The sequence below is a fragment of the Borostomias antarcticus genome (assembly GCF_949987555.1).
Source record: "Borostomias antarcticus genome assembly, chromosome: 16".
Taxonomy (NCBI): Eukaryota; Metazoa; Chordata; class Actinopteri; order Stomiiformes; family Stomiidae; genus Borostomias; species Borostomias antarcticus.
In genome coordinates, this window is record NC_140249.1 from 23,108,227 (window position 1) to 23,122,695 (window position 14,469).

The window sequence follows — 14,469 nt, forward strand, 5'->3', positions numbered from 1 at the left end:
CACTGTCCATAATGAAGAGGGACCACTTTCCAGCCACATTTATATCACCCATGTCCTATTATGACATCACATTTATATCACCCATGTCCTATTATGACATCATAGAGACAAACAGCTGTCAGTGCCGTGACGCAACACCCCCCCCCCCCCCCCCCCCACTGGCTGTGTTACCATGGTGACGTCGGTTACACTCCTCTCAACCGTCGCTCAGCTCAGAAACGTTGAATCAAACCGTGTCTAACTTTAACCTGATACACATTCATACCTTCTTACTGTCTAACTTTAACCTGATACACATTCATACCTTCTTACTGTAGCCAGAAAATAAACCCAATGAGTCCAGGAGACAAAATGAAACAAAATAAATACTTAATAATGGTGTGAGTAACCATTCCCTCAACTGGGATACAGAGCAATGGCCAGTAGCTGCCGTCACGTGAGGGAAGCAGCTAGGCTATCTGGCTTAATGACCCAGAACTCTGTAGTTCACAAGCTAAATACATACATTCATGGTTCCTACTTAGTTCTAACATGCTTGGTGACTTTACATGCCTGTTTTATATAGAAGCAAGAATAAAACGGGAGACGTTAGATATTCGTTTTCACAGGCTGTCAGTCTGAGGTAACAGCCTCGCGCCCCATGCGTTAAACCCACCATAAACAAAGTGATGCAGAAGCATAGCGATTGACAGGTCCCACATCCAATCAGTGTTTGAGATGGGCGGGATTTATGGTTTGACAACTTCCGGAATCAAGTTTGCACGTGTTGTGGAGAAGTGGCGTCTGTTGTAATCTGTTCTCTACATGGTCCTACTGTACCTGGGCAGCAGGTAAAGCACTTCATGAGATCAGATAGACTATTGTGTTTTATTTGACTTGAGTATTGCTGCTTGTTATGTTTCCTATGTTTCCTACATGTGTCATTGTTTCTTATTTGATTTTGCTAGCCAGCTTGCTAACTAGCTTTATCAAATAAGCACATGTTTGTGTGCTAATGTTACTTGGCTGAGGAGTATCCAGGTTACAGATGGATGTAAATAAACTCGGGCTTGCCTAGTGTGTAGTTTAGCAAGCTAACTTTATCTAGCTACGTAATGCACAATTTGTAAGCATCAACAGCTAGGAAACGTTGTTGTCTGACAGGTGAAAAAGCATAACAACCCACCCAAAAACTATTCTATATCTAACTAGATGCCGGAAACAGATGCAGTCTGTTGTTGCGAGTCAGTGGATAGAATATATGGTTGATTTTATTGTTAGATCTGTGACCGCATCCATCAGTGTACTAAATTGCCTTTTTTCTTTTCTTAACCCCCACCCCAACTGTCTAAGGTCCATTAACTCTCTCTGTATTCGTTTGACGAGACCCACCCTTCTAAGGATTATCACCAGGGCAGCTCGCATCTCCCAATTGCATTGTTACCCTCCCTTTACCTCCTTCCACAAGCTGTGAGTACCAAGCTGTGAGTATCAATCTTGTGTTGTAGAGAACAACAGCTGTTAGCTTGCTGCTAGCTTTCATTACCTCCCCCTGTTTTCTTCAGCTTAATCCCCATGGAGGACACAGAGCCAATGCTGTCCCCTGCTCTTGCGGGGGAGAAGAGGACATGTCCAGAGGAGGACATGGACCACACCACTAAGAGACCCAGGGTACATACGGATGAGAAAGATGAAGGACTTGGTCACAAGCTAGCCCCGGGTGAAGGAGGCGAGAAGCAGGGGGAGGAGGGTGAGAAGGAGGAGCCGGAGGAGGAGGAGGAGGAGACGGAAGGAGAGACGTTTGCAGACATGATGAGACACGGCCTCTCCGAGGTGGACGTGGGGATACTGAAGTTTGTCAGTGACCACGAGGGTTTCTCGGGCATCCTGAAGGAGAGGTCAGTCAGTCCCAACCCTAGAGAGCAAAACGTCTGTGTGCGTCTGTGTTAGAGAAGACTCATGAGAAGGTTATTGTGCTTCAGGTACTCTGACTTTGTGGTGAACGAGATCAACAGAGATGGAAAGACGGTGCACCTGGATGATCTTTCTCTCCCCCTGGAGGCTGAGGTTAGAGTCATACTTTGCCATTTGGGGGGTATGTTAACTTTATTTTCATATATATTGTATTCCTGTTTCATATATATTCTTCTAACCTTGCCCCATTATAAATACCTGGTAGTATTAAGTGCCTTAAAGGCAGTACACATGTCATCAGGGCGGTAAAATGTGATACTTAAGTGCGTCATTGCTGCTGATGGCCTAACATTACATGATGATGGATCGATGGATCATCAGTCTTTATTGCTTGATGGTAGGTACTGTAGGTTTTACTTCAAATGGGCGCCTCCACAGAAAATTTGGCCTAGGGCCTCCAAAAGTCCAGAGCCGTCTCTGCGTTTCATGTCGGGGTTTTTGTGCTGCAGGAGGTCCCCGAGGTGGAGCAGCCAGAGGAGGAGACCGAGGTGTTGACAGACGAGCAGAAAAAGCAGCTGGAAGAGCTGCAGCTCTTCAAGAACAAAGAAGGCAATGTGTCCATTGAGGTTAGCCCCCGTCTGTTCAATCTTAAAGGAGTGTGTCTCAGCTGTGTGTTTTGAGGCTAAGTTATTTTTTTTGTCTCACACAGATAGTGGATGACACCAAAGAGAAGAGGACTTTGGTCCACAAAGCCGTCAAGACCCAGTACCCTGGTCTGGAGACGAAGACGGAGGAGAGAGAGGGCAGGAAGTTCATCGTGGCCTATCACGCGGCCGGGAAAAAAGCGCTAGCAGGTAAAGGACGGGGTTGTTTCTGTAACGCGGGATTCAGCACCAAAGCTAATCATATTGTTCTGTGTTGCTCTCATTTCTGTAATACAGTGGTCCGCTAATAATAGGAGTTAACCGCATTCTGAACAGTGCTGCCAACTTGGTGACTTTGGCGCCGTATCTGGCGACTTTCCAGACCCCCTTTGGAGACTTTAATTAATTAAAAGCGACCTGCGACGAAATCTAGCGGGTTTTTCTGGTCATTTGGGGAACGGTTGTGTTGACAAAGCTCTGCAAAAGCATGTAGCCTAGCATATCCTGTTCTGCGGTCCGCGTCATAAACGAGCTCACGAGAGAGGAGTGAGGGCTGCTTTCTCCTCAGCACTCACACGGCCTGTCTGACTAGATAGCAGCCCCGCAGGAAATATCTGGAAAAGAAGAAAGCGAATGTTAAAGTTATATCGCCACAAAAAAATAGGTTTGTAAATACGTAAATAGTTAGTTTGGAAACTACCTGGCTAGTCTCTTCTATTCATTTTTAGTTTCTATTCATAATTAGTTGATTGCGTCTTCTAGCTACTTTTGGGAGAGCCAACAGCTGCTTCCCTTACAGGGGAGTTGGCAACACTGATTCTGAACCACAATTAGTGGGTCCTTAATATCCTTTCTATCGGGGTGGGTGGTGGTGGGGGGGGGGGGGGGGGTTTAAAGTGCCCATTAAAACTTCTGAATAATATATTTATGATTAATGTTCATTAAAAGGTCTTGACAATTTCCGGCAGAGATTTTCTGAAGTGGGGTGCACAGTTACGGAGCGGTTGGAGAGGGTTCTGTCGCATGCTCTTTTCATCGTCCAGCTTGGCCTCATATCCTCCATTGCATGTGGTCACACACCAAGCCCCCCCCCTGGGGTTCGAACTCAAAAGGGAAGTCCTATTGAACCGCGCCATCTTGGCAAATGTCAATGACTTTTGTACTTGTGCAGTCGTGCTTTTCTCAAGTACGCAAGTGCGCAAGTACAAAAGTCGCCGGAAATACGTCAAACGACGCGGAATTTGCCAAGATGGCGCGGTTCAATAGGGCTTCACTTTTGATAGCGGTCAGTGAATGGAGTGGCTGTATCCAGTTCTATGAATACATCCATGTCACACACCAGGCTCAGAGGAAGGGGACCGCCATAGCTGAACGTGTGCATGCCCAGGAGCATTTGCAAGGCCAACACACCTGCATCACTCTGGAAAAAGACCCAGACTAGACTCAACTAATCGTCTCTGGGTTTGTCGACCACCCAAAAATCAGGATCCTCGACCTGAAGCAACCAGACCCACCAGACAAAACACATGGATGATGATGATGTGAGCTACTCTACATGCTGGCCGCCTTAGACGACGTAGCCTAGCGGAGTGTTCGTGGTGTCGAGAAATACCGCCGTTGAACACAGTTCCCCCGAGCCTTTGATCAACAAAGACGAGCCGAGTAAGGGCAATACCGAGTCAGATCATGGCTGCTTCGTCATGCACGTCACAGTCCTCCGCTTGGACGCAACAAGCTCCTCCCCCCCTGCCCCCTGCATGCGGAGCCCCGCCCCTGCTCGACCGTCTCACAGTCCACCAGCTGCTGTTAGTAACATTCTTCTATCCTCCTTTTGCTCTTCTCTGATTGGACAGAGGTCAAATCGTCTGCAGGTAAGATCTTCTCGTCCACTCCTCTCAGAGGGGGAGGCACATGAGATTTTGAGGTTTCTGGTAATGATGTCATTCTTCTGAAGTCATTACATCATCCTAGTCCACGAGAGATCCGTCTCTTCCGACTCGAGAGACCGAAGGAGTCGGGAGTGTCTAGAAATGGTGTCACAGCTTTAAGACTGAACAGCATTCATTACCGGTTAACCGACTTCAGTGCGAGTGGTTCTTTATTGATGATCTGATAGCCTCCGCCTCTCACCTTTGACCTTTTCTCTGTCCCCCCCGGAAAGCTCCCAGAAAGCACTCCTGGCCCAAAAGCCGCGGCAGCTTCTGCCACTTTGTCCTCTACAAGGAGAACAAGGATACCATGGATGCCATCAACGTGCTCTCCAAGTTCCTCAGGTCTGAGCTGTATACTGTCATATGTTCCAACCTCTGAGCTGTATACTGTCATGTTCTCAACCTCTGAGCTATATACTCTCATATGTTCCCAACCTCTGAGCTGTATAATGTCATGTTCTCAACCTCTGAGCTATATACTCTCATATGTTCCCAACCTCTGAGCTATATACTGTCATGTTCCCAACCTCTGAGCTGTATACTCTCATCTGTTCCCAACCTCTGAGCTATATGCTGTTATATGTTCCCAACCTCTGAGCTCTATACTGTCATGTTCTCAACCTCTGAGCTCTATACTGTCTCATGTTCCCAACCTCTGAGCTATATACTGTCTCATGTTCCCAACCTCTGAGCTATATACTGTCTCATGTTCCCAACCTCTGAGCTATATACTGTCATATGTTCCCAACCTCTGAGCTCTATACTGTCATATGTTCCCAACCTCTGTACAGAACACGTCCTTCATTATGACTTAACAAGGTTTCTCATGTGGCATCTAGTAAAATTACAAATTACATTTTGTATTATTTTCACGTGTTCGAAATAAAGCCATTCACTCACTCACTCACTCACTCACTCACTCACTCATTCATTCATTCACTCATTCACTCATTCATTCATTCATTCATTCATTAAAATCTTTGTTAATGCAATCCGAAGATTTAGTATCAAAGGGGACGAAAGTGTCCATAGTGATTACTATGCATGCGCTAACCTTTTTTTTTGTCTCTGCTTTGTCCCAGGCTCAGACCTAATGTCTTCTCATACATGGGGACGAAGGACAAGAGAGCCATCACTGTGCAGGAGATCGCAGTTCTCAAGTGAGCATGTTTTTCCTGCCAGGAAGTCAAAAGCACCCGTTTGGAGCATTACTAAGTATTCAGAGTTCAATCTGGTTTCTTTGACGTCGGGCCGTCACTGGGCTTCCTGTTGCTAGGCAGAGTCAGTTCTGACGGTCCAATCAGGACCTGTCCGTTGACCTTTTTTAGGATAAAGACGAGATTGTCCGCATCGCTGGTATAGCTCCCAATAGCCTATATTTATTGAGTTAGCACCCAAGCGTGTGACATTTCAAGCCTTCCCAGCTCTTCCTCAGACCCGGGAACACGAAATGTCACACGCTTGGGTGTTAACTCAATAAATACAGGCTATTGGGAGTTATACCAGCGATGCAGACAATCTCTTCTCTCTCGCTGACCTTTCTCTGTCCAGCACCTGGATTTGAGTGCGGATGTGCGTGACTTATACCTTTTTCACTGACCCTTTTTTTTTCAGGATAACCGCAGAGAGACTGTCTCACCTCAACAAGTGCCTCATGAACTTCAAGTTGGGGAACTTTGTGTATAAAAACCACCCCCTGAAGCTGGGGGAGCTGCAGGGGAATCGCTTCACTGTGGTCATCAGGTCGGTACTGACCTCCAACACCCACACCTGGGCTGGACACCTGGGGCAACTGTTTGTTTGTGTTCCACCATCACTGAGCGTTGATCTGACGTATTACTGCTAATGCTATGAGTGACATTTTAATACACACCCCATGATGTCTCTGTCTGCAATCTCTGTGCATAAGTAGCTATAATGTATGCGCATTTCATGTAAATAGTATGAAATGCATTATTCACAAAGCTCCCGCTCCATCTATTTGAAATATGTTGACTTCAGGCCTAGTGCGCCAGACGGTGCGCGTTTTCAAAATGGCTCCCTCTGGCTCTGTTCATTCATTCACGGCGCGCGTGTTTGTTTGTCTGTGTCCAGGAATATAACGGGTACGGAGGAGCAGGTCCAGCAGGCGTTGACCTCCCTGAAAGAGACGGGCTTCATCAACTACTACGGCATGCAGCGCTTCGGAACCACGGCGGTACCGACGTACGAGGTCGGCAGGTACGGACCCGGCCCGCTAACGCACAGGGCAAGGAGGCGGGGGGAGAGATCAAATCAAATCAAACTTTATTTGTATAGCGCATTTATTACACAGAGGCAACACAATGCGCTTTACAGAGAGCAATGGGAGGGTGGGCATAGGTCCCACCCCTACATATTCCAGAGGGAAGCAGAAAAACAGTTTCACACGGGGGTCAGAAAAGTGAGCTGTAAAAATTCTACCTTGACCTCTTTCAACGAGACGATCGAGCAAGATCCTGGAAAATGTTTGTCTATTGGCTAAGAACATATACAGAGCAGTAAACATGGGCTAGATACTTCATAAGAGAGACATGACTAACAGGAGAGTGCACAAATAGTTACAGAGAAGTTGCCTACATGGTCGGCCATTATGTGTTGTCTATCCCTGTAGTCTCTAATATGATATTTACGTGAATCATACAACAAAGCACAGTAAGCACTTAACAAGGCTGAGTTTCCCAGAGGCATCGTAGCGCTACGTTCCTCGTAAGCTATGGCGTTCATCATAGCGCTACGACGAACGTAGCGCTACGATGCCTCTGGCAAACTCAGCCCAGGCTCATAGAGAATGGCGCAAGGCAGGCGTGGTTGACGTAGGTTTGTCATCTTGTTTGGACCAGGGCCATCCTGCAGAACAACTGGACCGAGGTGGTGGACCTGATCCTGAAGCCCCGCCCCGGAGGTGAAGCATCCATTTTGTTTTGTGTCTTGCTTTCCGTCCGCGACGTGATACGTCAGCGCGGCAGCGAAACGGAAGTGTGTTCACCGGGCCGCTTCTAACCGTGATAACGCTTCTCGATGTGACCCCTCCCCCAGCGGAGAAGAGCTTCCTGGTTCGCTGCAGGGCGGAGTGGGCGGAGTCTCAGGACCCGGAGGCGGCGCTGAAGAAGCTTCCGGTCAAACGCTGCGTGGAGGGACAGCTGCTGCGCGGCCTGTCTATGTACGGCAAGAAAAACATCATCACCGCCTTCGGACTGGTACGGTCGCACCGCCTCCTCCCGCATCCGGAACGCACCCGGAACGCACCCGTTTTCCCCCTCTCTCTCCCGAACGCAGACGACACACACGTGCGCTCTCTCTCGTCCACAGATCCCACGCAACAACCGGCTGATGTACATCCACAGCTATCAGAGCTACGTGTGGAACACCATGGTCAGCCGGCGCATAGAGGCCTTCGGGCTGAAGGCGGTCGAGGGGGACCTGGTTCTCCGAGGAGGTGGGTGGAACCGGGTGGAACCGGGTGACTGTGTTGTGTGTGTGAGGGATGTGTCGCCAATATCAACTCACAACAGCGCGTCATTGAGTCAGATCTTACAGAATGTGAGTCAATAGGGCTGGGTTAAAAAAAAAAAAAAAAAAAAAAAAATCGATTCTGAATCAAATGATTCTGAATCGATTCATGAATCCCAAAATCGATCTTTTATTTAATGAATGAATGAATAAATGAAGGAATGAATAGTTCAAGAATTCATTCAATGATTCATTCATTCATTCATTTTTGGAAATCAGTATCGATACCCAGCCCTAGTATTGATGTGTTGAATAACTTGGCAGTCATGTAATTAAGGTAACAGCTAAAAAAACACAGGTTTTAGTAACACTAACCGAATCGATATTGAATCGAAATAATCGATTCTGAACCTTGTGAATCGGAATCGAATCGATTCTTGAAATACCCTATGAGTCAGCGTTCTTTAGTCTACACACTGGGCGAGCCTAAATGGAATAACCATCGACGCAAAGTATCAGGTAGATGTCATGTGACTTAAAACGCTCTCCGACTTCCAACCCCATGTCCAGGCACTGCTTTTCCCCTGACGGCAGAAGAGGCGGAGAATCACTCCGTCCACGACATTGTGATGCCCCTGCCCGGCTTCGATGTGATCTACCCCACTCACCACGGTAACCAACTGCCGTGTTTCCGTTCAGCGATTCAGAGATTTCCAGCCTCGACCTGAAACGACCCTCAGTTTCTACCTAGTCAGGAGAGTAGTGGCGGGTATACAGAGGTGTACAGATTATACCCACGTCTTTATTCACAGACGCAGTATACCCACGCCACCCATGTAAACAATGTCAGAATATCTGCCCTTATAGTACACCTACTCCTTCAGTCATCACTGGGGCGGCTTTAGCTCAGTTGGTAGAGCGGGTCTTTCAGTGATCGAAGGGTCAGCGGTTCGAATCCCAGCTCCGACTGTCCACATGTTGAAGTGTCCTTGAGCAAGACACCTAACCCCAAAATTGCTCCCAATGAGCAGGTTAGCACCTTGCATGGCAGCTTACGCCATTGGTGTGTGAATGTGTGTGTGAATGGGTGAATGAGAGGCCATTGGAAAGCGCTTTGAGTGCCGCTAAGGTGGAAAAGCGCTATATAAGTGCCGTCCATTTACCATGACCATCGGTCATCACTGCAGCTAGTCTGTGGATCCCGTGTTTGAGCTGTGACCACGGTTCTGTTTTGCGGTTAGTGGGGAAGGGCTACCGGGAGATGCTGACCGCTGATGACCTGGACATCGACAACATGAGGCACAAGGTGCGGGACTACTCCCTGGCCGGGGCGTACCGCCGCGTTCTCATCCGACCCATGGACGTCAGCTGGTCAGTAAGATACACCGCCACGACAACAAAAACAAATCAACGTTCAAACGCTTGGGACGGCTACGTGAGAGGTTGTTTTCTGTGCTTGTTCTCTCTTCCCTAGGGAGGTGATTCTCTACGACAACCCGCGGATCTCGCTGGTCCACACGGACGTGGAGAAACTCGAGGACAAGCCTGGCCCAGTCTTCAACAAAGGTCCTTCCTAGTAGTGTTGCACCGTCCATACACACTTAACTTAGCTGCGCGTGTTCCAGACACTTTATTTATTGTTTAGAAGTTTATTTCAGGGACAACATACAAATACATTAGTCTCCTTAGAGAGAAGATGAATTGTACTAGATTATAGCTTTTGCTATTTTCCATCTCCAGTCCCAAATACATACAACAATATAATAAAAATGATGCAATAGAACATGCGTTCATACAATACGATGAAAACATGCATTTACATATTAAAACACTACTTTACAGATTCCATGTCATACCCCTCCTTCCCCTCTCAACCCGCGCATACACACACACACACACACACACACACACATTAAACACACACACACACACACATTAAACACTTACGTCTTTGGTAGTAACATTTGTCTCTTCACCCTCTCTCCCTTTTTTCTGAATCTCTCCTCCTCCTCTTCCTCCTACTCCTCCTCCTACTCCTCCTCTTACTCCGCCTCCTCCTCCTCCTACTCCTCCTCTTCCTCCTCCCCCTCCTCCTCCCCCTCCCCCTCCCCCTCCTCCTCCCCCTCCCCCTCCTCTTCCTACTCCTCCTTTTCCTCCTCCTCCTCCTCCTCCCTCTCCGTCTTCTCCTCCTCCTCCTCCTCCTCCTCCTCCCGCCCGTCAGAGGGGAAGTACCGGGCCCTGAGGATGGAGTTCTCCCTCCCGTCGTCCACCTACGCCACCATGGCCATCAGAGAGGTGCTCAAGATGGACACCAGCATCAAGCATCAGACGCAGCTCAACACCACGTGGTTCAACTGACCGCTGCGCTACGCTGCACCACGCGAGCCAGGCTGCGCTACGCTGGACCACGCCAACCAGGCTGTCGATACGGGGCGCAGAGCTGGCTGCACTGTTAATGTGTCCCTTGACTGTATCAGAGTAATGTCTATGCTGTGTGTGTTGTGTGAATGGGAGTGTTTGAGGGTCTTCATCAAACTAAAGGCTATTCCTGAAGGTGTGTGTGTGTCAGATCGATGTGGAATCACCACACACCATTTACACAGAGCAACAGTAATTACTATTCTGTATTTTTGTTAGTTTCTATGTGTTTTATTAGGATGTTTTTTTTACTGCGTTTTAAAGCGGAGTTAGTTTTTTTATTTTTAATGGACTGATATCTAGAAAGCATTTCCGGAGCATGTAGTTTCTGGGTGGGTGACGGGACCATTCTTAGAGTAGAGATGGTGTCCGAGGCCTACTACTCACTCCTACTAGCTCCTCCAGCTCCCGAAGGCTCTTGAAGAATCACTGTACAAAACTATGAATTGTTCGCTTCTTAATTGTACATTTGTGGTGTAAAAGAATAAAACGTTGAATGGAATTACGGTGTGTTCTGTGGTCTGCTTATTCACAGATGGTCTGGTTTGCTCCACACAGATGTTGATAGACCTGTTTAATAATACATGTAATAATAATAATAATACGTTTTATTTATAGTGCACTTTACATTCCGAGAAATCTCAAAGTGCTAAAGTTTGACATGCAAGAATGATCTGGCAAGATATTCACAGTGATGGAGATACATAAATATATGTAAAGAGCTGAGAATTGCCTGATCTACATGGCAGTCACCTGTTTGGCACAATGCTTTTCTAAGTTCTGTTGAATGACACAACACACCACATTATAGCTTCTACGCAGCAGTGAGTCAGAGCTGAGCATTTTGAGGATAAAGTAGGAAGACAAATATGTAAAACTACTGGGTCACAGAAGCCCCTAAATGTGCATAAGGCTAATAGTTAAGCTAAATGAACGTATGAAGGAGTGTGCAGAAAAGACATCTAAAGATGTACCTTTTCAGTCTAGCCTACAATTAGCCATGACCTTGAGACACAGAAAGGCAGCCTCCAGCCTTCTTGTGAATCCTCTGTATACATTAGTGTGTTATATCCTGTTATGTGAGACAGGAAAGACTGCTTTCTCATTTTACGCTCCTGATAAATGGAACACTCTTCAGGACTCACTCAAACTAGACCACTTGGTCTCTCTGGACACCTTCAGGATAGGCCTACTGTACTACTTGAAGACAATGTATGTATGGACTGCACATGTTTTTCATAACCTACCTGTATTTCTGTTTTTTCTCTCCCTGTGGGCGCCCTTGTAAATGAGAGCTGCTCTCAAGGGCTCTCCCTGTCTAAATAAAGGTTAAATGCACTGTGTGTATATTTAGATGTGTATACAGATGCTGGTTGCCCTGCAACTGGCATGTTCCATTTTATTATCTGTGTTGCCTTTATGGCTCTGCGTGCTACTAACCCTTTTCTGACTACCCTTGAGAGAGGTCAGGGAAGAATTTTTACAGCTCACTTTTCTGGCCCCCGGGTGAAACTGTTTTTTTTGGCCCCCCACACACACACACACAGCTCTCTGTAAAGCGCATTGTGTTGCCTCTGTGTATGAAATGCGCTATACAAATAAAGTTTGATTTGATTTGACTTATGTGAGCTCGCGAGATCTTGCTGGATTGCGGGTGTTTGGGGAGTCACGTGACAAAACAAACATGTCTGCGCCCTGTTCACACGTTAATTCATGAAGTTGCTCTGAAGTTATTCTGCAGGTTTTTTGTCGTTTCTGTTGTAATGTGATTCATTTATCATACTTGTGGGGCCATAATGCAACCGAAAATATGAGATGCATGTTGCTGGTAACCGCATGAGATATGCACATCATTGGCGTTTTCAATTTTCTGTTGCAGACAGATTTTGCCAACCTGGTTGAAGATGACTTCGGGAACTGCACTGATATATGATGAGGAGATGACCCAGTACAAGCTGCTATGGGTGGAGTAAGTCTTATCAAAATAAGAATGATTATCTTGCCGATGCGTCCATTGCTGATAAAGTCGTAGCTGTTTTGTGCATTGCAGACGGAGTGGTTCTCAGATGTAAACATTGTATTGAACATTTTCACGTGATTGTTCCCTCCAGCCCCGCATGTAAGATAGAGGTTCCTGAGCGTCTGACGGTGAGTTATAATGCTCTGGTAGAGAATGGTCTCTCCCAGCGTTGTGTCTCTGTGCCTGTACGGCAGGCTACCGACGCAGAGATCCTACTCGCTCACAGGTCAGTGGTCTCTCTCTCTCTCTCTCTCTCTCTCTCTCTCTCTGTCTCACACACACGTACACACACTAAACTACCCACTCAATTGCTGAACCATCTGTTCTTCAGCGAGGAGTACCTGGAGGCTGTCAAGAAGACTCCACACATGACCCTGGAGGATCTGAAGACCTTCACCCAGCAGTATGGAGATGTCTACTTCCACCCGGTGAGATGGACCTTGACCACCACATAGGCTAGGCAAGGCTAGGCGTATAATATTCTCTACAACCTTGGTTATACATCGATAATTGCTCTCCAAAGAAAACAGTTATTCTCCTGAAAGAATCACGGATTACACGTTTTTGAAGCAGACTGACTAATTGAGTTGATTAATTGATTGATTGATTGGTTGATTGATTAATTGAATTGACTAATTGTGTTGTCATCTCCAGAACATCTACCACTGTGCCAAGCTGGCAATAGGTGGCACACTCCAGCTGGTGGACAGTGTGCTGACCGGGAAGGTGAGGAACGGCATGGCTTTGGTCAGGTGAGTCATACAGCCCAAACCCAGCATAGATTTAGTGTAGTTAATGAACTACAACTCCCATGAGGCTTTTCCTTGAGTTCACGGGCCCATGTAGGCCTATCTGGCGATTGGTGCTCTTCCTCATCCTCTGTCATTGACCCCAGACCCCCAGGACATCACAGTCAACGCAGTGCCGCCAACGGCTTCTGTGTGTTCAACAACGTGGCCATAGCTGCCCACTATGCCAAGAAACACTACAACGTTACAAGGTAAGAAGAGACTGAGGAATGAGCTCCGCCATTTTGTCTGAGTTCCAGTTCACAATCATGTCTGAATGTCATTTGTTGAATGTCTTTGCTTGCCTTTAGGGTGCTGATAGTGGACTGGGATGTGCATCACGGGCAAGGGGTGCAGTACAGTTTTGAGGATGACCCAAGGTGAGAACCAAAATTTGCTGGACACACCATTGAGAGCTGTAGGCTGAGGTAGTTGTATTTCTTGGCCTGCTGATGACACGTCACGTCTCTGCGTACTCCATTTCCCAGCGTGCTCTACTTCTCCTGGCACCGCTATGAACGCCAAGGCTTCTGGCCCAACCTCCGGGAGTCCGACTACGACAGCGTGGGGAAGGAGAAGGGAGCAGGCTTCAACATCAATGTTCCCTGGAACAAGGCAAGGCCCATCTTCCACCATCACACCACACCTGCTAGAACACTAGTATTATGCTATTCTTATTTGACCTTTGACCCTGCTCCAGGTCGGGATGGAGAACAGTGACTACCTCTCAGTCTTCTTTCATGTCCTCCTACCTATGGCATATGAGGTGAGATGAAGACATATCTATCTATCTATCTATCTATCTATCTATCTATCTATCTATCTCTATCTATCTATCTATCTATCTATCTATCTATCTATCTATCTATCTATCTATCTATCTATCTATCTCTATCTATCTATGTATCTATCTATCTATTATTATATTATTTGTCATGATTTGGGAAATGATGAATGAATGCTTCTTGTTCCAGTTCGGTCCAGATCTGGTTTTGGTGTGCGCTGGATTTGACTCGGCCATTGGAGATCCAGAGGTGAGATGTTCTACTGACCAAGCATGACCTGCTTTAACCATAATATAGAATCCTAGGGTTTTTGTGAGAATAAAACTCTGTCCTCTGTATTCCAGGGGCACATGTGTGCCACCCCCGACGTCTTCGCCCACCTCACCCACCTTCTGATGTCTCTGTCTGGGGGGAAACTCTGTGCTGTCCTGGAAGTGAGTGGCATTGTCATTGTCACACTGGAAATTGAGTCATATCAACAGCCCCCAAAACACAATAAAACAGGAACCGTTTCAGCTG

The 14,469-nt window shown here is 46.9% G+C and overlaps 2 protein-coding genes across 3 annotated transcripts in view; both read left to right on the forward strand.

Annotated features, from left to right (window-relative positions):
- Window positions 1–770: 770 nt before the first annotated feature.
- Window positions 771–10,756, forward strand: pus7 (pseudouridine synthase 7). Of its 2 annotated transcripts, none has more exons than XM_084450622.1 (17): window positions 771–830; window positions 1,333–1,449; window positions 1,545–1,877; window positions 1,962–2,046; window positions 2,403–2,519; window positions 2,603–2,747; window positions 4,699–4,810; window positions 5,551–5,628; window positions 6,083–6,211; window positions 6,563–6,688; window positions 7,330–7,391; window positions 7,526–7,686; window positions 7,799–7,925; window positions 8,510–8,611; window positions 9,181–9,310; window positions 9,414–9,505; window positions 10,161–10,756. In XM_084450622.1, exons 1-17 carry the CDS (start codon window positions 805–807, stop codon window positions 10,295–10,297), a joined length of 2,079 nt encoding a protein of 692 aa, XP_084306748.1. In that variant the 5' UTR covers window positions 771–804; the 3' UTR covers window positions 10,298–10,756. The 2 variants fall into 2 exon arrangements, with proteins under 2 accessions (XP_084306748.1, XP_084306749.1); XM_084450623.1 differs by having other exon boundaries at window positions 806–830; window positions 1,333–1,463.
- Window positions 10,757–12,042: 1,286 nt separating this feature from the next.
- Window positions 12,043–14,469, forward strand: part of hdac10 (histone deacetylase 10) — a 7,432-nt gene continuing 5,005 nt past the window's right edge. The window contains exons 1-11 of the mRNA XM_084450596.1: window positions 12,043–12,098; window positions 12,237–12,326; window positions 12,469–12,603; window positions 12,709–12,805; window positions 13,032–13,129; window positions 13,273–13,377; window positions 13,477–13,545; window positions 13,654–13,780; window positions 13,866–13,931; window positions 14,140–14,199; window positions 14,295–14,384. Of these exons, the coding sequence (XP_084306722.1) occupies window positions 12,262–12,326; window positions 12,469–12,603; window positions 12,709–12,805; window positions 13,032–13,129; window positions 13,273–13,377; window positions 13,477–13,545; window positions 13,654–13,780; window positions 13,866–13,931; window positions 14,140–14,199; window positions 14,295–14,384 (912 nt within the window). The 5' untranslated portion in view covers window positions 12,043–12,098; window positions 12,237–12,261. The remainder of the gene's footprint in view (window positions 12,099–12,236; window positions 12,327–12,468; window positions 12,604–12,708; window positions 12,806–13,031; window positions 13,130–13,272; window positions 13,378–13,476; window positions 13,546–13,653; window positions 13,781–13,865; window positions 13,932–14,139; window positions 14,200–14,294; window positions 14,385–14,469) is intronic.

Excerpts from the sequence above, each read along its gene's own strand:
- pus7 (XM_084450622.1), top strand. The coding sequence starts at position 805 with ATGGTCCTACTGTACCTGGGCAGCAG. Across the intron at positions 2,520-2,602 it reads AAGGCAATGTGTCCATTGAG|ATAGTGGATGACACCAAAGA; the intron begins GTTAGCCCCCGT and ends TGTCTCACACAG. Across the intron at positions 8,612-9,180 it reads GATCTACCCCACTCACCACG|TGGGGAAGGGCTACCGGGAG; the intron begins GTAACCAACTGC and ends TTTTGCGGTTAG.